General features: G+C 43.2%; 1 protein-coding gene across 4 annotated transcripts in view; it reads right to left on the reverse strand.

The window, feature by feature from the left end:
- Znf143 (zinc finger protein 143) overlaps nucleotides 1-18175 on the reverse strand; it is a 40074-nt gene extending 21899 nt beyond the window's left edge. For 2 of the 4 annotated variants that reach the window (XM_041667183.1, XM_041667180.1), the window contains exons 1-6: nucleotides 18086-18156; nucleotides 7091-7205; nucleotides 6687-6779; nucleotides 5825-5908; nucleotides 5129-5212; nucleotides 1733-1929 (exon numbers count right to left, since the gene is read on the reverse strand). In XM_041667183.1, coding sequence (XP_041523117.1) covers nucleotides 1733-1929; nucleotides 5129-5212; nucleotides 5825-5908; nucleotides 6687-6779; nucleotides 7091-7205; nucleotides 18086-18127 — 615 coding nt within the window. In that variant the 5' untranslated portion in view covers nucleotides 18128-18156. Of the gene's footprint in view, nucleotides 1-1732; nucleotides 1930-5128; nucleotides 5213-5824; nucleotides 5909-6686; nucleotides 6780-7090; nucleotides 7210-18085 lie in introns of all 4 variants that reach the window. The other 2 variants (XM_041667182.1, XM_041667181.1) reach the window with 2 other exon arrangements.
- Nucleotides 18176-22656: the final 4481 nt, after the last annotated feature.

Genomic DNA, 22656 nt, shown 5'->3' on the forward strand with positions numbered 1-22656 from the left:
GCTCTTGTAGAGTAAGTAGGCTGGTCTTGAACTCACAGAGATCTGCCTGCCTCTGCCTCCTGAGTGCTAGGATTAAAGGTGTGCACAGCCTGTCTTAAACTTGTTTATTTTATGTGCATTGGTAAGTTTTGTCATGGATTTTGGGTCCCCTGGAACTACGGGCAGTTGTGAGCTACTATGTGGGTGCTGGGAATTGAACTGGTAAAGCAGTCAGTGTTCTTAACTGCTGAGTCATCTGTCAAGCCCTCCTTCACTTTTCTCTAAATCTACAATTTCACTCTGCCTCCCGAGTGCTGGGATTAAAGGCATGCGCCACCACCGCCCGGCTTATTTATTTATTTTTTAAAGCTTACATCATTGTTATTCTTCCTCAATTATTTCTTTTTTCTAATTTTTAAATTTTATTTTATGGGTATGTTACCTTCATGTATTAGTATACCAAATGAATTGCAGTGCCTGATGCTTGCAGAGTTCAGAAGAGGATTTTAGAGCCCCTAAAATTGGAATTTTGGATGGGTTTTAGGAGTCAAACCGGAGTCATATGCAAGAGCAGTAAATGTTTTGTTGTTGTTGTTGTTGTTACTGGCTTTTGAGACAAAGTTTCTCGTGGAGCACTGGCTGTCCTGGAACCCACTGTGTAGACCACACTGGTCTCAAACTCTCCTACCCCTACCTCCCAAGTGCTGGGATTAAAGATGTGCATGATCACTGCCTAACACAACAAGTGTTTTGTTTTTTTTTTTCTTTCAGTTTTTTAAGACATGGTTTTTCTGTGTAGCTTTGGAGCTTGTCCTGAAACTCATTCTGTAGACCAGGCTGGCCTCGAACTCATAGAGATCTGCCTGCCTCTGCCTCCCAAGTACTGGGATTAAAGGTGTGTGCCACCACTACCCGACCACAAGTGTTCTTAACTGAGCCATCTCACCAGCCCTCTTTCTGCATTTAATTGTCGTTGAGACAGGATCTCACTATGCAGCCCAAGTTTGTCTTTGAACCTGTGATCATCTATAAGCATGCACTATATTCCTGGCATTCACTTATTTGAAAATAAATGTTGAATTCTTTAGTACTGACACATATTTGTTTTAAATTGCTAGCTGCTGCTTTTGCTTTATTTTAAAATATTTTATTTATTATGTATATAGTATACTGTCTGTATGTCTGCAGGTCAGAAGAGGGCGCCAGATGCATTACAGATGGCTGTGAGCCACCACGTGGTTGCTGGGAATTAAACTCAGGACCTCAGGAGGAGCAGACAGTGCTCTTAAACCTCTGAGCCATTTCTCCAGTCCGCTTCTTTTTTTAACAATTTATTTATTTTTATTTTATGTGCATCATGTCTTGCCTAAAAGTATGTCTCTTTGAGGGTATCAGATCTTGGGAGTTACAGACAGTTAGCTGTCATGTGGGTGCTGGAAATTGAACCCGGGTCCTCTGGAAAAGCAGGCAGTGCTCTTAACTGCTGAGTCTTCTCCCCAGTACTGCTTCTTCTTTTTGGTGGTGTTTTATTGTTTGTTTTGTGTTTGAGACACGGTCTCACTATCCCAGGCTGGCCTTCAACTTGTTAGGTAGTTGAGGATGACGATATCCCTCCACTTAACCTCAAGTGCTGGACTGTAGGTGAGTGCCACCAGTGCCAGTGCTGACTTAGGGTTTATGCATATCACAGCAAACACTCTAACAACTAAATACACCGTGGCCAGGATGGTACTGAAGTTGCAAAATGCCATACCTTTGCTGCATACTGCTCCAAAGCACTAATGGTATCTGGATCAATTGTGGCATCCCCAGTGTGCAACCCTGCCACTGTCCCATCAGCCTGAATTGCCAAGATGGTATCAGACTGTGGGACTTGCACTGCATGGTGGATGTAAGCTGTTGTGCCATCTTCCAGTTGAACTGCCTGAAGTGAGCTCTGGTCATAACTATCTGGGGGATGGGAAAGAGAGGCATTACATTAAAAGCATCACATTAGTCCATCAACCCTCTCGGCTTTCCCTTATAGCTCATCTTCATTCCTCTGTGTCAGTCACTAATCCATAAAATCCTTTCTACCATGGACCCACAGTGGCCAAGACTAGGCTAAGATGTAGGTAGGTGATTTTACTGTACTTCCTGCCCCCCATTCTGATCTCTTACTCTTCCCTCTACTGCAGACTGCCTACAGGAGTCCCTCCTCCCCGCCATCTCCCTTCCCTGGGGATTCTGCCTCCTGGTGCAGATCTAGCTCTTTCTAGGGCCTCCCTAGCTCTTTCATTCTTATTTCTTTAGCCGTATTCTTTCTCCTATGTGCAGGAGCCCCTCTTCCCACTCTACCTTTACTCTCTAGGAACTCTGCCTCTTGGTGCAGGCCCTAGTTCCCCTTGCTCTTTCTCACGGCTGTATCAGTCTTTCTTCCTAGCCTATCTCCAATCCTTTTTGGCACTGGTCCACCCACAGAAGCACTCTCCACTAGGACCCCATCGCTACCACACTTGCATAAGACCCAGAGAGCGCAACAGCTATCAAAGAATGGAACACCCACCTAACAAAGACAAGACCAGATGTCCACACCAAAAACACCTCAAATATCATAGTTCCAGATGCCTAGGTCCAGCACAAAAATACAAACAGCCAGAAGCCAATAACACCTATTGTAACAGACCCCAAGAAATGCAATTTAGCTGAAGCACACACAAAACAAAGACTTTGGCTAAGAGGTGGTGGCGCACGCCTTTAATCAGAGTACTTGGGAGGCAGAGGCAAGCGGATCTCTGTGAATTCAAAGCCAGCCTGGCCTACAGAGTGAATTCCAGGACAGCCAGGGTTACACAGGGAAATCGGTCTCGAAAACAAACAAACAAACAAACAAAAAAACCAAACAACAAAAAAAATCAAAGACATCAAAACAGCAATTATGAATATGTTCAAGGACCTTAAAGAAGATATGAATAAATGCCTTAATGAAGACTCTGAAAACACAAACAGCTGAATGAAATAACGAAAACAGTTCAAGATATGAAAATACAAATAGAATTTATTTTTAAGTCAGAAGGGCCCGGGCAGATGCTCTACAAACTCTGTGAGATCACAGGTGCCCAGAACTACTATACCCAGCAACACTACCAATCACAATTGGAGAAAAAAAATCCACAATAAAATAAAAATAAAAATAAAGTAATATCCACCTACCAACCCAGTTTTACAGAAGGCACAAGAAAGAAAGGGGAAGGGAGGGAGGGAGGGAGGACAGGATTCATCTTTCCGCTACATCCAAGAAATATACTTCACCATCAAAGTCAAACAAACATTGTCTCGGGGTAAATGGATGGATGGATATTCCAAGCAATTAGACTAAGAAGCAAGCAGGTGTAGCCATCATTTAATAACAAAGTAGACTCCAAACCAAAACTAACCGGAAAAGATAGGGAAGTATAGAAGGACACACACTCAAAAGGGAAAAATCCACCAAGACGATATTGCAATTGTAAACACTTCTGCACCAAATACACAGGTGCCCAAGTTCATAAAAGAAACACTATGACACATATTGAACCCACAGAGAAATGCTGGCGTTAAATGTTATAAGTCAAACAGACCTAACAGAACATTCTACCGAAACACTTAAGAATACACTTTTCTGGGGCTGGAGAGATGGCTCAGTGGTTAAGAGCATTGCCTGCTCTTCCAAAGGTCCTGAATTCAATTCCCAGCAACCACATGGTGGCTCACAACCATCTGTAAGGAGTTCTGGCGCCCTCTTCTGGTCGTCGGGCATACACACAGACAGAATATTGTATACATAATAAATAAATAAATATTTTTTTTAAAAAAAGAATACACTTTTCTTCACAGCAGCCATGAAACTTTCTGCAAAATTGATCACACACTTGAACAAAAGCAAGTCTCAACACACATAAGAAAATTGAAATAACTCCCTGCGTTCTATCTGACAAGCTGATTATCAACAACAGAAACAGTAGAAAGTATATAAATTTATGAAAATTGAGCAACTCACTACTGAATGAAAAACGGGTCAAGACATATCAAGAAGAAAATGAAAAACTTTTTAGAACTGAATGAGAATGAAAACACAACATATCCAAACTTATGGGACACAATGAAGGTGATTCTAAAAAGCAAGTTCACAGCACTAAGCGCCTACATAAAAAATGGGAGAGTTCTCACAGTCTTCTCCATCAGAAAGAAATGTGGTTTACAAAGGGCAAAGGAGCAGAGCTGAAGTGAAAGACTCTTCAAATCAAGGGACTAGATTGTGACACACATACAGACACACACACACAGAAGCATCATTTTATATTTAAAGCAAAAGAGAAATGAACTTTTTTTTTTGAGTAGTTACTATGAGCATTGTACTATGCAATTTATTTACTTTTGTTTTGTCTGTAGCCTAGGCTGTCCTGGTACCTACTATGGAGGCAACACTATGTTTTGTTTTTTTTTGTTTTTTTTTGTTTTTTTTTGGTTTTTTCGAGACAGGGTCTCTCTGTGGTTTTGGAGCCTGTCCTGGACCTAGCTCTTCTAGACTAGGCTGGTCTCGAACTCACAGAGATCCACCTGCCTCTGCCTCCCGAGTGCTGGGATTAAAGGCGTGCGCCACCACCGCCCGGTGAGGCTACACTATGTTTAAAGGTACAGTGATCTTCCTGTTGCTGTTTCCCAAATGCTCGGATTACAGGCACAGGCTCCCATATTTATACTGACTATATGTCTTATACTCATTTAATCTGTACAGAAGTACTGTGAGGCAGAATTCAACCTCTACTGTATAGATAGGAACCTGAGGTTTGGGACATTAAAGTTACTTTCCTTAGGAACATTTAAAAACAGGGGGAGGGGCTCAATATTTACTGTAACATTTAACCTAAAAGAATAACATACTCATTTTGAGTACGAACAGAGAAACCAAACTTTGGGCTCATGTCAGTTCCTGGTACTCAAACAGCTGGCTCCAGTCTGCTCTCTGCTGTTCCTGGACAGCTCAAACTGCCACACGGTTCTTCCTTAAACAACACCCCGACCAGCTGCTTTGTACTTCAAGGAATAAATAGTTGTTTCCCATGGACAACACTCACAGCCAAAGACAGTTAGTTCTTCTGTTCCCCACACACCCACGGAACTATCGTACCTTTAGAAGTATGGTGGATAAACGCAGTCGTTCCGTCTTCCAGCTGCACGGCTTGCCCGTCCTCCAGCCGCAAACTGTCCCCTGCTCAAGAGCAATGCTTACATTTAGCCCCCCATTTTCAGCGTGTTCCTGCTAAGTCACACAGCAGCAGCAGAGTCAGACTAACGCATCTACCTGCTCTAGGAGTCACTGGACATTTAGTAATCTCAGTAAAGCTGCTCCGAGAAACTATTTCAAGGAAAAGAGCATTTCGAGACTCCAGGGATGAGGAGAATTGAAAGAAGGAGAATAAAAGAAAATGAGTGATGTGGGATTCAGCTCCAACAGCCATATTTCCCTAGGGTTGCTGTCTATCAATCTCCCAGGCTCAGCGCAGCAATGTCTCTGTCATTATCTTTTAGAGGAGTCTTGGTTAAGTTTGATCCTCAGTCTGGTATCTATTGACCTTTCTTCTGAAAAAGACTAGACATCAGACCAAATTTAGGTAGTAAGACAAGCTGGAGGCAGCAAGTTCTGAAGTCTGAGAGTCAGGGCAGGTTTTTGTGTGCTTGCTTGCTTGGCTATTTATTTATTTAAGAAATGGTCTCATTGTGTAACCCTGGATAGCCTGCACTACACAGACCTGCCCGCCCACTCTGAGTGCTGGAATTAAAAGCATGTGCTACCATGCCTGGCTGTTGTGTCTTAAATACTTACTACTTTTAGGTATAGGGACATGTTGAACATAGGCAGCAGAACCATCTTCCAACTGAATGACCTGGCCATCAATGAGTCTCCCATCTAGAATAAAATATTCAAGCCCATAAATTAGCAGCAAAAAAATTAAAACTTTATACAATTTCAAAATAATATCAACTATAAAAACATACACTACTTAAGCTCATGTTCATCTTGGTTCTTCCCTCAATGTTCTGAGGCAATTCAATATCACATCCAGTGATCCTACAGAAAGCAGAAAATCCTCCCTCAGCCATCCTTCCTCCCTCCAATTTCCAATCAGATAAATTCAAGAGGAAGAGTGGCTCATCACAGTAAGCTACATGCATTAAACCTCTGCGTTCTTCTCAGAGCCATTTAGTACCAAAGACCCTGACCACAGAGAAGCTAAACAGACACGTCAGTGTATATGAATTCAGTTGACACTCTCACCCCTGGGAGCTGTGTATACCTTTGTCCACGTACACATGGCAGTTTTTCATACAAAAAAGGAGTTTTAGAACTGGGTTATTTCCTGAAGCAAACTAAATGTCAATTCAGAGACAATGTCATTTTAAGAAAACCAAATACATTCTTTACATGTTTTGTAAACACACTGAATTACAATCTAGACTAAAAAGTAAAAAATGTCTTACTCTTCATCCCCTTCCCTTTTAGTTCCCCAGAATATCTTTCAGCTATCTCAAAGGGTAGCCCAAAATGATCAAAGCCAAACTTCAGATAGGCTGGACCAACTTCCAGCATCATATGCAATGCAGCATCCTAAGGAGGCTGGGATGGAGGTCTAGTGGGTGAGGGCTCTGAGTCATCATTCACCAGTGGCCACACAGGATGCACATACCTTTAGAGTTGTGCTGTATGTAAGCAGTAGAGCCATCTGCAAGTGTTACAGCTTGCAAACTCACACCTTCCATATTCTCTAAATTGTCACCATCTATGAAAAAACAAAATTATTTTTCAGATAGCTACATATATTCATGCTAATGACATTAAATTATTTTCTATGAAATGAAAAACAAGGTAAAAAGCAAGTTAAACAACTTCTTAAAGAGACTCAAGTAGAATCTTTTTATAGAATTTCCAAAATATGATCTGGCCAAATTGAAGATGTCAGCGAATGAGAGGGGTCAAGGTATCATCAAGATACAGTGGATACATGTATGGGATTCTTTTCAAAAATTAAAAAAAAAGTTCATTAATTGCAACTTCCATACTTCCCTGATCCTTTCTAGCAAGACTGCTTACCTGCCACGGTTACTGCCTCTGTCAGGCATAGGGTAACATGCTGAGCCTCCATTCCTCCTCCAGGAAATTCTGTCATTCCCTGAGAATCCCGATTTATTTGCGCTAACAACATTTTCTACCTTGAAGAAAAATATGAACACTTGAGAACAAGAAAAGATGCACATAAAATAAATCTAAGGTGGTAAAGGCACTCACTTTTAAGTTTGATGACCTGAGTTGCATCCCCAGAATTCCCTTGGAGGAAAGAGAGAGCTGGCTTCTACAGGTCCAACTACACACACACCAGTGAGCACACTAAATACTCAAATGTAAAACCTTGGCCGGACATGGCAACACGTCTGTAATTCCAGCACTCAGAAGGCAGAGGCAGCCTGGCACACAGTGAATTCTAGAACAGTCAGAGCTACGTAGTGAGACCTTTCTCAAAAAGCGAAACAAACAAAAAAACCCTTTATTTGAAAAAAAAGCTGCAAATAATCCTTGTGAATCACACACACACAAAAGTTAAAGATATGAATGGTGCTTAACAGAAGATAAAATTTCACTTAATATGCAGGGTAGGGTTATTAAAACTAACGTCTCTTAAAACTCCAGCAAGACATACTAATGGCATAGCTAAAGGGAACATCTACATAGCAGTTTGGCAAATATACCCAGGCTTGTTTTCTGCAGTTCTGAGAAACTTATTGGTAGGGTGTTAAGTGCACACCGTTAACCACAGCACTCCAGAAGTAGGGTCCCTGGGAATCTGGGGCTAGTCTGATCTATACAGTTCTAGGCCAGCAAGGGCTACACAGTGAGACCCTATCTCAAAACAATAACATAAACCACACCACCTCAAAATTACAGTGCCGATTGCACTTCATTTCTCCCGTTTGCTACACTTCTCAACCTCTCCTCCTCAAGTAGCTCAGGGGCCTTGTGTGAATGCTATAACTACCCCAATTCCTTAGCATCAGCATCTATCCATTTACCTGTATCCGAGAAAGTGTAAAGAAAGCAAGCCAAATACCACGCCTATCCCAGCTATTACATTCTCCTTGTCACAACTACTGTTCATTTTCAAGCCAAGAACACTTTCTGAAGACTGAGGGTGTAACTCATTGTTCAAGACCCACTACGCACACACACACACACACACACACACACACACACACACAAACAAATGCGCACACACACACATACACAGTGAGGGAGCATACTTAATGATTTCTCATTATCTGCTAGTGTGTACCTTTAATTTTTTTGTAAATCCTCTGTAGATACAGTGATCTTTAAAATGAAACTGAAATTATTCCTAGAATCTACCCAAAAGAAATAAAAACTACCTACCAAAGACTTCCTTTTTAAAAGATTTATTTATTTATTTAATGTGCATTGTTGTTTTGCCTGCATGTATATCAGTGCGAGGATGTCAGATTCCCTGGAACTAGAGTTACAGACAGCTGTGAACTGCCACATGGGTGCTGGGAACAGAATCTGGGTCCTCTGGAGCAACAGCCAGTGCTAACTGCTAAGCCAACTCTCCAGCCCCACAAAAGACTTCTATAAGAATATTTATATGGAGGCTGGAGAGATTTAGAAAGGATTTAAATGTCCATTCATAAAAGAGTGGGTAAACAAGAGGCAATGAATCCTGGAGAGAAAATTACACAGCAACAGGGAAAGACCTACTATATATGCAAAAACACTGATGAAGCCTGCAATCCTAGCCATTAAGAGGCAGAGGTATCTTGGGTTAATTTGTTTTTCACCTGTAGTAAGTAAAATGCTTAACCATGCAAGGGAGATGGAAAACATGCTGTCTTTACTGTCTTCTATTCACTGCACTCATTCACTTGAAAAACCGAATGTAACCATGTTGTAATTCCTATATTGCCTGAAAAACTTGGAATATATAAGCTGTAGAAAAAAATATACAGCAGAAAGAACACAAAAAGAGGAAGAACATAGAAAAAACACGAGAGAACAGAGAATAAAGAAGGAAGTCATCAGGGTTGGAAAGATGGCTCAGGAGCTGGGCGGTGGTGGCGCACGCCTTTAATCCCAGCACTCGGGAGGCAAAGGCAGGCGGATCTCTGTGAGTTGAGACCAGCCTGGTCTACAAGAGCTAGTTCCAGGACAGGAACCAAAAGCTACGGAGAAACCCTGTCTCGAAAAATCCAAAAAAAAAAAAAAAAAAAAGATGGCTCAGCAGTTAAGAGCATTGGTTGCTATTCCAGGGGACCCTGGTTCAATTCCCAGCGCCCACATGGCAGCTCACAACTGTCTATAATTCAAAGATCTGACACCCTCATACAGGCAAAATAACAAATGCACAATAAAATAAATATAAAAAAATATTTTTTAAAAAAGGAAGCCCCCCCCCCCAAAAAAAGAGGCAGAGGTAGGGGAATCACTGCAAGTTAAAGACCAGCCTGGGTTACATAATGAGACTTTGCCTCTGGAGGTGGCTGCTATCTCTTACTCCATATTTTAAATGAATTCTGGTGAAGCCCAAGATGATTTTTATGCAGCATCAGTCAGATCCGTAGGTCAAAATTAAGCTTAACTGTCAAAAGCCCCAGAGGTTACTGGTGGGAGCATGTGTTGAAGATTCAAGGCCCGAACCCTGATGCCCAACACTGGTTGTGGGAGCCACAAGCACACAAGCACGTGCTGGTTCCTGATATGCAACCAACTTTACTGTGCTGAAACCTCTGACAGCAGAGGAAATGAACAGACAATTCACATGCACATTTCCTTCATGCTTAAATAAAACCACAAAAAAAAAGGGAAGGAAAAAGGAAGAATAAATTAAAATATCCCTTGTCTTTTAAATGAAGCCTTTTGTGATGCTGGGGAAGAATCTTATACAAAATGCTAGGCAAGAGCACAACCCCAGCCCTGTCCCTCAGCCCAAGATTCAAGAAAAAGCCCAAATAACAGCTGGGTAGTCTCCTGGGAGTAGATTATCTTGCATTCCTTTGAAATCAAATATATTCTCAGGGGGCTGGAGAGATGGCTCAGTGGTTAAGAGCATTGCCTGCTCTTCCAAAGGTCCTGAGTTCAATTCCCGGGAACCACATGTTGGCTCAAAACCATCTGTAATGAAGTCTGGTGCCCTCTTCTGGCATTCAGGCATATACACAGGCAGAATGTTGTATACATAATAAATAAATATATATATATATATTCTCAGAATAAACACCTCCCAATACACACACCCCACTAAGGCTGCCAATTCCTCTTTATGCTCTGATAGGTTTGTCATCTGCACTTGCCTATTTCCAGCACAGACAGTCACAGTAAAACTTCTCAAGGCCCCTGTGACTAAACTGTTTTCTTACAATTACAACAGTGTAGTCATGAATTGCCATGATTTTTACCCTTCTAAACTTTTCTTTTTCAAAGCTGGGTGTGGTGGTATACACCTTTAATCCCTTGGGAGGCAAAGGCTTTAAAAAGATCTCTGTGACTTTGAGGCCAGGATGGTCTATAGACCTAGTGCCAGGGCAGGCACAAAGAAACCTTATCTCAAAACACCAACCAAACAAACAAAAAAATTTTCTTTTTCAGGGCTACAGAGACGGCTCATCCATTAAGAGTGCTGACTGCTCTTGTAGAAGACCTGGGTTTGGTTCCCAGCACCCACATGGCAGTTCACAACCACCTGTAGTTCCAGTTTTAGGGGATCCAACATGTTCTTCTGGCCTCTGCAATCACCAAGTACACAGTAGTACATGCAAGCAAAATCTGAATACACTGAACAAAACGTAAATAAAATCCCCTGGTGGTGGTGGTGCAAGTCTTTAATCTCAGCACTTGGGAGGCAGAGGCAGACAGAATCTCTTGAGTTTGAGGCCAGCCTGGCTAAATAGTGAGATTTAGGACAGCCAGGGCAACATAGAGAAACCCTGTCCCAATATCCTCCAAAAATAATCTTTTTTTTTCCCTTCAAGACAGGGTTCCTGTGTAGCCCTGGCTATCCTGAAACTTGCTATGTAGATCAGGCTGGCCTTAAACTCCCAGGTCTCTTGCCTGCTTCTACTTCCCAGTGCTGGGATTAGGAGTGCACCACATGCTCATGCCCAATTACTTTGTTTTCTACACTACTACATTTTTCTTATAATATTGTAATATAAAATTTAAAGTTAAGAAAAATTATTTTCCCCAGCACTCAAAAGGCAGAGGCAGGTAGATCTCTGAGTTTGAGGCCAGCCTGGTCTACAGAGCAAGTTCTAGGACAACCAGAGCCACAGAGAAACTGTCTTGAGAAAAAAAAAAAGAAAGAAAGGGAGGGAGGAAAAGAGGGAAGGAAGGAAGAAAAGAGAGAAAAAGATGATTCTCAGTTAACAAATCAAATCCCTTCTCTTTTATTCTCTATTGCTTGCTGTCCATTTTCACACTTATATTTTAGTGGCGTTATTAGAGATAACACTGTATTCACTGAGGTTTTTCTTTTTTTTTTCTTTATATCAAGGCATCTTTTTTGTGTGTATGGTGCTGAAGCTTTTCCAGGTCTTAGATATGCTAAGACAACTGCTCTTCCATTGAGCTAGATTCTCTAGCCCACTTTTCTTTCTTTTTTGGTTCTCTGAAAGAATTTCTCTGTGTAGCCCCTGACTGTCCTGGAACTACTTTATAGACCAGCCTGGTCTTGATTTCAAACATCCACCTGCCTCTGTCTCCGGAGTGCTGGGATTAAAGGGGTGTGCCACCACTGCCTTGAAGCAGGCCCTGGTGCAGACAAAGACTTTAAAGCTGAGCTAGAGAGACGATGGATCAGTGGGAGAGTGCAGTCACCTACAGCATAACCGGCCCAGCTTCTAATAAACTATAGAAATGATCTCTAAAATTATACTCTACAGCATTTTTCACTTCTGTAAATTTTTATTAGGCCAAAATTTATTCATAACAACTATTCTTCACTGACATAAAAGTTTGGGGAGGTGGGCTGTTACTTTTCTAGCAAATTAAGAGCACAGGGTATTGAGTTCACATGACTAAATGCTTACTATACACACTACTCTGGGTTCAGTTCCTAACACCAAACAAGACAAATCTTTTGCTTCCACACCATTTACCATTTTTATTATGTACTAGGCATATATTGTTTTCTCATTAAAAACAATCACTCAGGCCAGGCAGTGATGGGGGTATATGCCTTTAATTCCAGGGAGGCAGAGGCAGGTGAGTTCAAGGACAGCATGGTCTACAGAGTTCCAGGACGGCCACAGCTGTTACACAGAAAAACCTGTCTCAAAAAACAAAAACAAAACAAACAAAAAAAAAAATCAAGGACCAGTATGATCACTATTGGGTATCTGCCATCAAACCCTACAACTTGAGTTTAATTCCTAAGACCCATATGATAGCTAGGAGAGAACCAATTCCCCTGACCTTCACGTAAGTGCTATGGCCTCTCTCTCTCTCTCTCTCTCTCTCTCTCTCTCTCTCTCTCTCTCTCACTCACACACACACACACACACACACACACACACACTATTTCAAAAAACAAACAAAAATAAATAAAGTTTCCAGGATTAAAACTGTTGAACAAAAAAGTACAAAGGTTTCTCTTGTAACAGCCCTGGCTCACAGAGATCCGCCTGTACAACATTTCATAGCTACCCCGTGCTGTCAGGATCCAAGAAGACACTCCTGGTTGTATAGTCCTTCTTGCCTGACTCCCAAGAGCTGAGACTACAGTCTGTCCTGCATCCTGTCCCCTACCCCATGTTTTCTTTAGACAGTATCTCATAGAGCCTACGCTGGTCTTGAACCTGTTACAGAGCCAATGACCTTGACTGAACTTCTGGTTCACCTGCTTCTACCTCTTCAGTGCTGGAATTACAGGTATGCAACACCATATTGGATAAATAAAACCAGGGCCTCATCCATGTTAGGCAAACACTCTATTAACTCAGAAAAAAAAAAGTTAAAAAGATTCCTCAAAAATATTCTAGGGGAGCCGGGCGGTGGTAGCGCACGCCTTTAATCCCAGTACTCGGGAGACAGAGGCAAGCGGATCTCTGTGAGATCGAGGCCAGCCTGGTCTAGAAGAGCTAGTTCTAGGACAGGAACCAAAAAAGCTACGGAGAAACCCTGTCTCGAAAAAAAAGAAAAAAAAAATTCTAGGGGGAGCTGGAAAGATGGCTCAGTGGACTAATAGAGCACTGGTTGTTCTTCCAGAGGACCCAGGCTCAGTTCCCAGCAACCACGTACGTGGCAGCTCACAACTGTCTGTAACTTAGTTCAAAGGGTCCTGACACCTGCACACAGACATATACATATATGCAAAGCACCAATGCACATAAAAATAAATCTTTAAAAAAACATTCTTAGCTGGGTGGTGGTGGCACATGCCTTTAATCTCAGCACTAGGGGGAGTCAGAGGCAGGTGGAACTCTCTGAGTTCAAAGTCAGCCCTGTAGACAGAGCTGGTTCCAGGAAAATCCTGTCTTTAAAATAAAGGGGGGCCAGATGGTGGTGGCGCACGCCTTTAATCCCAGCACTCAGGAGGCAGAGGCAGGCGGATCTCTGTGAGTTCAAGGCCAGCCTGGTCTACAAAAGCTAGTTCCAGGACAGGCTCCAAAGCTACAGAGAAACCCTGTCTCAAAAAATGAGGGGGGGCCTTCATTTCAGAGCTAGACATGATGAAAACTGGACACTGAATTACAGTATGGAGGTTAAAAAAATTCACACTGTAATCGGACAACTTGGTACTAATTATTAAAAAGATATATGAAGGCCAAAGGGAAGGCTCAGCTATTAAGAAAAGTACAAACTGCTCTTGGAAAAGACCCAAGTTCAATTGTCAGCACCCACATCAGGCAGCTCACAATTGCTTGTAATTATAGCTCCAGAGGATCTGATGCCTCTGGCCTCCACAGGCATTCCTGGACAACACTCATATACAGACCCATAGATATACACATAATTAAAACAACAAATCTTTTTGTTTGTTTCGCTTTTTTGAGATACAGCCTCACTATGCAACCCTGGCTGGCCTGAACTCAGATATCCCCCTCCCTCTGTCTCTCAAGTGTCAAAACTAAAGGCATGCGATATCACGTCCAACCACAGAATAAACAAACACAAAGATATCCAACCACTAATGACCTGATGACCTGAATCGGATCTCTGGGACCTACAGAGGGGACGGAGAAAGATCCCCTCAAGTTTTCCTCTGACCTCCACCCAGGCACTGCAACAAATGCATGGCCTTCCTCAAATAAATAACACTCAACAGAACATTATTTGCATTTTGAGAATTCTTTCATGAAAGGTAGTGTTGAAAGTAGTTAAGATTATTGTCCTATGGAACTGACATACATTCCAGAGAGGGAACTCAGCAATATAATATTATATATTAGTTATATGATCCCATACCTATTTATCAACAATCTAAAAGTCCATCAAAAAGACATGTTAAATATGCTACCAATAATGAAGCATGAGAGAGTAAAAGGAAACCACCTCTCATGGCACAGCTCTGCTCTAGAGCTCCTGGCTACCATCTGCAGGACTGCGGGCTTGATCTCTAGCCAGCAGTTAAAAAGAGAGATCTTCATAAAATGGTGAGAAATGTGTCCAAAGTATATAGGGAAGAAAAAAGCAAGTGGCTGCAGAGTATGCCTGGTATGTAATAACAAAGCAAGCATGTGTATAAAATCAAGATTTCTTCCCAGGAATAGGAAGGACTAAGATAATGTAGGAGAAGAGACTTTCAATATTCCATCCCATCACTGTCTCCCCCCACTCCACTGCAGAGGATCCATCCAGGATAAGCACGTAAGTGCTCTACCATTGAGCTATAGCCAAGTCTAACAACCTGAGTTCAAGTCCAGGCCTCGTGCAGTGGAAGGAGAAAACTGATTATCACACCTTGTCCTTTAACAAACATGAGCACCCAAATTCATATTCTCTCTCTCTCTCTCTCTCTCTCTCACACACACACACACACACACACACACAAAATAAACTTAAAAAAAAGTACATAATCAAGCTTCATAACTCACCACATAATCTAACTTCTTAGTTGTGAGCCTTAGCCTTTAATATCTGAGCCATCTCTCTACCCCAACCCAATTTTTTTTTTTTTTTTTTTTGGTTTTTCGAGACAGGGTTTCTCTGTGGCTTTGGAGCCTATCCTGGAACTAGCTCTGTAGACCAGGCTGGCCTCGAACTCACAGAGATCCGCCTGCCTCTGCCTCCCGAGTGCTGGGATTAAAGGCGTGCGCCACCACCACCTGGCTTTAACCCAATTTTTAAATAGGGAAAGGATACAGACATTTCTTCTAAGATCAACAAATGATCAACTTCACTAGCAATTGGAGAAATTCAAACCAAACCCACAGAGATGTCACTACTCCATACTCAATAGGTTGGTGATGATAAAACAGAATGTCATTGTGCATGTGGTGGCATACAGATGATCAGGCAGGATGCTAAGTTTAAGTGCATCATGGACCACATAGCATAATTTGTCTCAGAAGAGAACATAACGAAAGACTGTAGTAATAAGAACTGGCAAAGAAGGCTGGGCATTAATTCAAGCACTTGGGAGGCAGAGGCAGGAGGATCTCTGCCTAGCCTACAAAACAGAATAGCTAGGATTAAATGAAACATCTCAAAAACAAAAACAAAAAACCCCCAAACAAAAGTTGCAAAAATGAAGAACTCAGAATCCCTATACCTGCAGTTAGCAGTGTAAATGTGCAAATGGTACAGGCAACCTCATTCTTTCCCCCTTTCTGGAGGAAAGGTCTTTCTATGTAGCCCTGCTAACTAGCCTGGAACTCATTATAAAACCCAGGCTGGCCTTGAACCTGCAGCATTCTTCTGTTGCCCACTTGCTGAGATTATATATGGGTACCACCTAGCTTGTGAACACAGTTCCATGACTAGGACATTACACCTGAGCCATAAAACCCTGTGACTGGAGGGCCAGCACAATGACTTATGGGAAAGGTGCCTGCTGCCAATCCTTGGAGAGTTAACTCCCTGGGACCCACATGGTGGAGGGAGAGAACAGACTCCACCCAAATGTCCTCTAACCTCCACATGTACAATGTGGCACACACACATGCACAGAGAAAATAGAAATGTCTATTTAGAGGGCTGGAAAGAGGGCTCTGTGGTTAAGATCATTGGCTGTTATTCCAGAGGACCTGGGTTTGGTTCCCAGCACCCACGTGGAGGCAGACAATCACTATAACTCCAGCTCCAGGGGACCTGACACCTTCTTCTGGTCTCCTTGTTCTCCATGCCAGACAAGTTATTTATAATAATTTTCTTTCTGAGTCAGGGTTTCTCTGAGTAGCCCTGACTTTGAACTCAGAGATCCATCTGCCTCCTGAGTGTTGTTGGGATTAAAGGAATGCACTGCCTTTCCAGGCTAGCAGTTGGCTTTTTTTTTCTTTTTTCCTCCCTGAGACAAGCTCTAGTGTAACCATGGCTGGCTATACTTGAACTCAATGTGAAGCCAAGAATGACCTCAAATTCCTGACCACCCTGTCTCTACTCTCAAGTATTGGCATGGCGACTTCATCTGCAGTCTCGGGGGCTAAATTTAAGGCCTTCTACCTCGCAGATTAAGTATTCCACCACTGTGCTACATTCCCAACCCGCTTTTTACTTTTCTGAGATAGGGCCTCACTACTGGGTTGCTCAGGGTGGCCTTAAACTCAGTCTGTAGTCAAGGAAGGCCTTGAATTTATAATTTTTCCTATCTCAGTTTTGGGAGTGAAGATTACAAAGTTTAACTTCTAGGCCTAATTTTGATTATATTTTGGAAGGTGAATTTGAAGGTATGTGAATTCTGTCAAAAACTTCCTAATTCATTTGAGATAGTACCTTACAGTGTGTACCTAGCTGTAACTATGCAATAATGGGTAGCCTTGAATTGGGGTACTCCTACAGTCTCAGACTCCCTGAATGTTGGGATTATATACAAAGCCACTAAGTCCAGATAAAATTATTCAAAATAAAAGGAAAGAGAATATTTGTAGAGTTGATTAAACCTCCAAATACTCAAAACGTCAGGATTAAATTTATGCTTCTTGATGATTTGTAGTCAACACTTCGCAATGAGTTTAACATATACTTAGAATAAAGAAGTGTTACACAGGTTTTTGTCTACTATAGAACACATCTTTCCTAGGAAAATTAAGAACCAAACTGAATACAATGAAACTTGCAATTTTTAGCATTTCCAACGGACTATGCCAGCTGATTTGGATATTTCAAAAGGGAAGGAAGGCAAAGCTTGATTCTAAACAAATAATAGGTGGACAGTGGTATTCTTTTCTATTCATTACGTGTAATGAAAGGGAAAAAGTTAATAAAAGAGTGAACAAAAGTCCTACTATAAATCATTTTTTCCTTTGGCCAAAAGAAAAGCAAACGGAAATGACAAATGGCTATTTTTGAATATTCGATGTTAGGTCTCAGACGCCTTTAAAGAAAAATTGTGAAAAAGAACAACTATGCCCACGATCAGAAAAGGAAGAAACCCGGGTACGATGTGCGGGCGGTGTCCCCAGCCGCGGGGCCCGCGTCCCTGCTGGTCCTTGCGGTGAACTGAGGCCCGGAGGCCCAGCCAGACGAGCTCCGCCGCGGCGCGCCTGGGGACGCTCTCCGCTCGGAAGGTCAGACCGAGCTAAGCCGCCCGGCTCCCGAGAGCTCCACCCTCCCCTCTCGCTCTCCCTCCCCTTAGTGGCCCCCGGAGGGGAGCAGGCGTGGCGCGGCGTGAGGGGGGGGGGGGGAGAGGTGGCGTCCTCAGCGAGACGAGCTCCGCCGCCCCAGAGTGGCGGCCTTGGGTTATTAATAAACTCCGCTTTTGCCCAGGCTGCGCTCCGAAGGCGGCCGTGGGCTCGGCTGGGCCTCAGGCCCGGCGGGAGCAGAGCTGGAAGGAGAGCCGGGGCCCGAGTGGGCCCGCGCCGTCGCGCTGAGGGCGGCGGCCGGGCGGAGAATAATGCACACTGGGTAAAAACACATTTATATACGAACCTCCGAGAAAATTTTCCAACAATTCCTTCGTCCGACCACCATGCACCAGGACAGGAAACAGCCGCCCGGCCCCCAGGCCCCGCAACCCGCATAGCAATTCTGGAGCCCGCCCCTGGCCTCCATTGGGCTGTCATTACGTCACTCACCGGGAGACTCTTGCTCTCTATTGGTCCAAACGTCGTGACGGACAGGAAGGCGCCACCGACCACGCCCACGGTCCGTGCGTGATCGCAGCCCGGTCTTCCGTCCCGCGCCGGAGTGGCTGGCGCCAAGGGCAGCAGCAGGGCTTCCGTGTCTGAGTGGCTGGGGGAACCGCCCGTCCCCGACCACTCCACCCGGCCAACGAGGGAGTTATGCCGAGTCCGGGGCCCCAGCGGGAGGCGCCATTTTGTAGCGAGGGAGGGAGGCCGGTCCTTTTGATTGCCCGGGAGGGAAATGGGGTGATGGGCGCCATTTTCCCTACAGGACGGAGGTGGCGGCTCTGGATCCCGTGGGCTTTCGGAGCGCTCGCTGGGAGGCCGGATGGGCCTCGCCGTGCGACTGGCTACTGTGACTCCGTCGGGAGGGAGGGCGGCGGGGCCCACGCGTCCCCCTGGGGCTCTGGGCTGGCCGAGGCCTTCGCTCTGGGGCTCTTCTGTCCCTGTCGCCGATGGCGGCACCGGGCTCCGAACCTGCCTGCCCTTTCTCCGTCCCAGGGCGCGGCCGTGCGGGGGAAGTTTGCTTGCGCTTTCCGCTGCTTCTGCAATTCCGGCGGAGCCGCGCTTCCGCTGGGAGACTGTGTCCGTGAACTTGTCGACCGACTTGGCGTCCCTGTTGTGTCCGAACTGAAGGATAGAGAAAGCATCCGTCGTGCTCTAAGTCTATTGAGACATTAGTTGTGGCGTGTGTGGTATGATGTTTATTGGTGCTCTCGACCCAGTCCTTTTAAAAATCATTTTAAATATGAGAAATTTCAGGCTGTGTTCGGTGAAGATGAGGTGAGCTGCAGTGTACGCAGTTAAACCGAGGCGGCAGTTTTTATTCCAATAGGATAGGGAGGATAACCAGCAGCAGCAGATTTTATTCAGTTTGTTGCATTTCAGGTAAGGATGGAATAGATAAAAGAATAAGTAAAAATGTGTTAAAGACAAGTAGAAACTATTTGCATTTGTAACTGAATCTAGTTGAAACTTGAGTGTTACATACTCTTACCTCACCCGGTTTTTGAGACTGAGCTCTGCAGTCTAGGCCATGCTATGAACTTGGTCATCCTGCTTCAGGCTCCAAGAGTGCTAGGAGTACAAGTCCACCAGACCCAACATCATTCCACTTGGGTATAAGTCGTTTCAGTTAGGTAGGCATAATGACATAATTGATACGCAAATGCCATTTGAAAGGAATAGAACTTGGAGCTTTTAAACATAACTTTTTTTTTTCTTTTTTGACTCGAGAGGTCTCCTGGCTCAGATTTGCTATGTAGTGGGCGATAGCGACCCTGAAAGAATGATCCACCAGGCACCAACTCCCAAATCCTGGCATGATAGGTGTATGTCACCTTTTTTGTCCTTAGACAGGGTCTTTCTACCTCCATATCTGGCCAGTAATGGAATTATAGGCATGTGTCACCATCCTTAGTTCTGAACGATATTCTTTACAGCAGCGGTGCTCAGCCTTCCTAAGGCTGCAGTCCTTTAATAGTTTATGTTGTAGTGACCCCAACCATAAAATGATTCTCGTTACTACTTCATAACTGTAATTCTGCTAGTCGTGAATTGTCACATGAATACCCAATATGTGACCACTGGGAAAGGCAGTCCGACCCGATAAGGGGTCACGGCCCACAGGTTGAGAACCCTGCTTTAGAAGTACTTGTAATTGCAATATACCTGGGTTTTCTTCACAGGAATGCAAAGTAAAGTTGTGCTTACTCTTTAGCCCTTGAGGAAAATGGGACATGACACTTGATTAGGCTACCTTATTTAAATTTATTAGATTTTTCAGTCCTGTACTAAAAAATATACTTTCTGTACCCATAGATGGTATGATTTTTGAATCAAATCTTTCTGAACATGAAGTTTAGCGAATTCTATACTCCAGGTTACTCACTAAAAAAACCTGCTAATGGTGAGTCTGTACTATTTTAATATAAACGACTGTCCATTGACTCCTTGTGCATCCATGTGATACTAGAGATCAGATCCTCATACATAGATATGCCAGGCAAGTGCACCGCTATTGAGACATGTCTACCTTCCCCTTGCCTGTTTAAAACTGGCTTGTACTGGTAAAGATTGGGTGATGCAAAAAAAGGGGGGGGGGCTGGAGAGATGGCTCAGCGGTTAAGAGCATTGCCTGCTCTTCCAAAGGTCCTGAGTTCAATTCCCAGCAAACACATGGTGGCTCACAACCATCTGTAATGAGGTCTGGGGTCCTCTTCTGGCCTGCAGGCATACACAGACAAAATATTGTATACTAAATAAATAAATCTTAAAAAAAAGATTGGGTGATGCTAGATTACATTTAGAGCCTCTCACTAGAGTTTTCCTGTTTTGGAGCCCATCAGATTTGTGATGTACCAGTATATTCTTGGTTAGCTTTTCAAAATAATGTTGGTAATCAGACTTACTGGTACTATAAGGACAAAATTCTCTAAGGAATAAAATTAAGACAAAAAACTTGCTAAGCAGCTGAGGCTGTGCCAGATTTATAATCTTGTACATATATCACATGACTGGCAAACCCATAAAATTTTAGTTGTCTAATTGTTTCTGCTTTGTCTAATCTAAAATTATCTCTAGAGATTAGAGATCTTTGATTCGTTTAATTTTGGGATATGTGAGCTGAGAGACCTTTGCATATAAGTATTTGCATCATGGCTATTTATTAATTCTTATTAAATGGTCATATAAGGTTTCTTTTGTGGCTCTTTTCTTTGACCATAACCAGTACCACTATACTGTCATTAATAAATCTTTTTAAAGCTTGTTTCAGATATTCTGGTCTCTTGGTGGGGGGCAAAAAATGAATTTAAGGTGGTATCAGGAATGCGTGTAGATCAACTTAGAAGTACATTGTAGTATTAACAGGTATAGGAAGTTCTTTTTTTTTCCAGTTTGCTTGGTTTAAAAGAACCCAATTTTTTAAAACATCCTGGTTGACATCTTTTGACATGGCGATACGAGAGTAAATTCTGGTCTTTTATGAACGTGTAGCTCTTTTGAAATACATCTCATCACATATGATTTATTCAGTGTATGAATATGAAGCTGCCTTGTTCACATACCATACTGCACTCAAATGTAAGGAGCCCCTTGTCACTAACTTATTTTATCAGTTATTTAAGAATTTATGAACCTATGTTCTGCAGCTGGAGATGGATCAGGTTAAAAGCTGGCTTCAATTCTCAGCACCCACATTGTCAATTGAGTTCCTCTTTGGACACCCTCTTCTCATTTCTTTGGGCACTGTTGTAGGATGGGCATAGACATATATATAACCAACCCCCCCCACAAATTTAAGAAAATCTGAAGTGAGAGAAATGGCTTAGTTGGTAAGAACACAAATTGTTCTTCCAGGGAGCCAGAATTTGATTCCTGGCAACTACATCATGGAGCTCACAGCTGCCTGAACTCCAGCTTCAGGGAGCTGACACTTGTGGTATATTCCTTTATGCTGTGTGATGACATGTCACTGACTGGCTTAATAAAGAGCCAAATGGACAACAGCTAGGCAGAGAGATTGGATAGGACTTCTGGAGACAGAGAGGAAGAAAGGTGGAAAACACAGCGTGGGCAACACAACAGAAAATAACTAAGTCATAAAAGCTAGTGAGACATATAGTGAAACATATAGGCATCCTCCTGAATATTAACCTTCAGCAGGCGATGAAAGGAGACAGAGACCCACATTGGAGCACCGGACGTAAACCTCAAGGTCCAAATCAGGAGAGAGAGCACGAGCAAGGAACTCAGGACCGCAAGGGGTGCACCCACACACAGACAATGGGGATGGTTCTACTGGGAACTCACCAAGGCCAGCTGGCCTGGGTCTGGAAAAGCCTGGGATAAAACCGGACTCTCTGAACATAGCGGACAATAAGGACTACTGAGAACTCAAGAACAATGGCAATGGGTTTCTGATCCTACTGCACGTACTGGCTTTGTGGGAGCCTAGGCAGTTTGGATGCTCACCTTACTAGACCTGGATGGAGGTGGGGGTTCCTTGGACTCCCCACAGGGCAGGGAACCCTGATTGCTCTTCGGGCTGAGGGGGGGGGGGCTTAATTGGGGGAGGGGAAGGGAAATGGGAGGCGGTGGCGGGGAAGAGACAGAAATCTTTAATAAATAAATTAAAAAAAAAAGCTAGTGAGAGGTATACGCTGAGGCCAACCTTTATAGTCTGTTCATTATTTGGGAGCAGGTACACCTCTCACTGACCTCGCTGGGTATATAGTTACACACATACAAGTAAATCATAAAAATTTAAGAGATTACTTCTAAAACCAAAAAACCTGTCTTTTTTGTAATATAATCTCTAAGTTTTTAATTTGTTAGGATGTGCAATTATTTAAATAGTGTACAAGTGATTTAAAT

This window comes from Microtus oregoni, unplaced genomic scaffold, assembly GCF_018167655.1.
Source record: "Microtus oregoni isolate MIOR12 unplaced genomic scaffold, Mior012 000016F_ref0000370, whole genome shotgun sequence".
In the NCBI taxonomy this organism is placed as follows: domain Eukaryota; kingdom Metazoa; phylum Chordata; class Mammalia; order Rodentia; family Cricetidae; genus Microtus; species Microtus oregoni.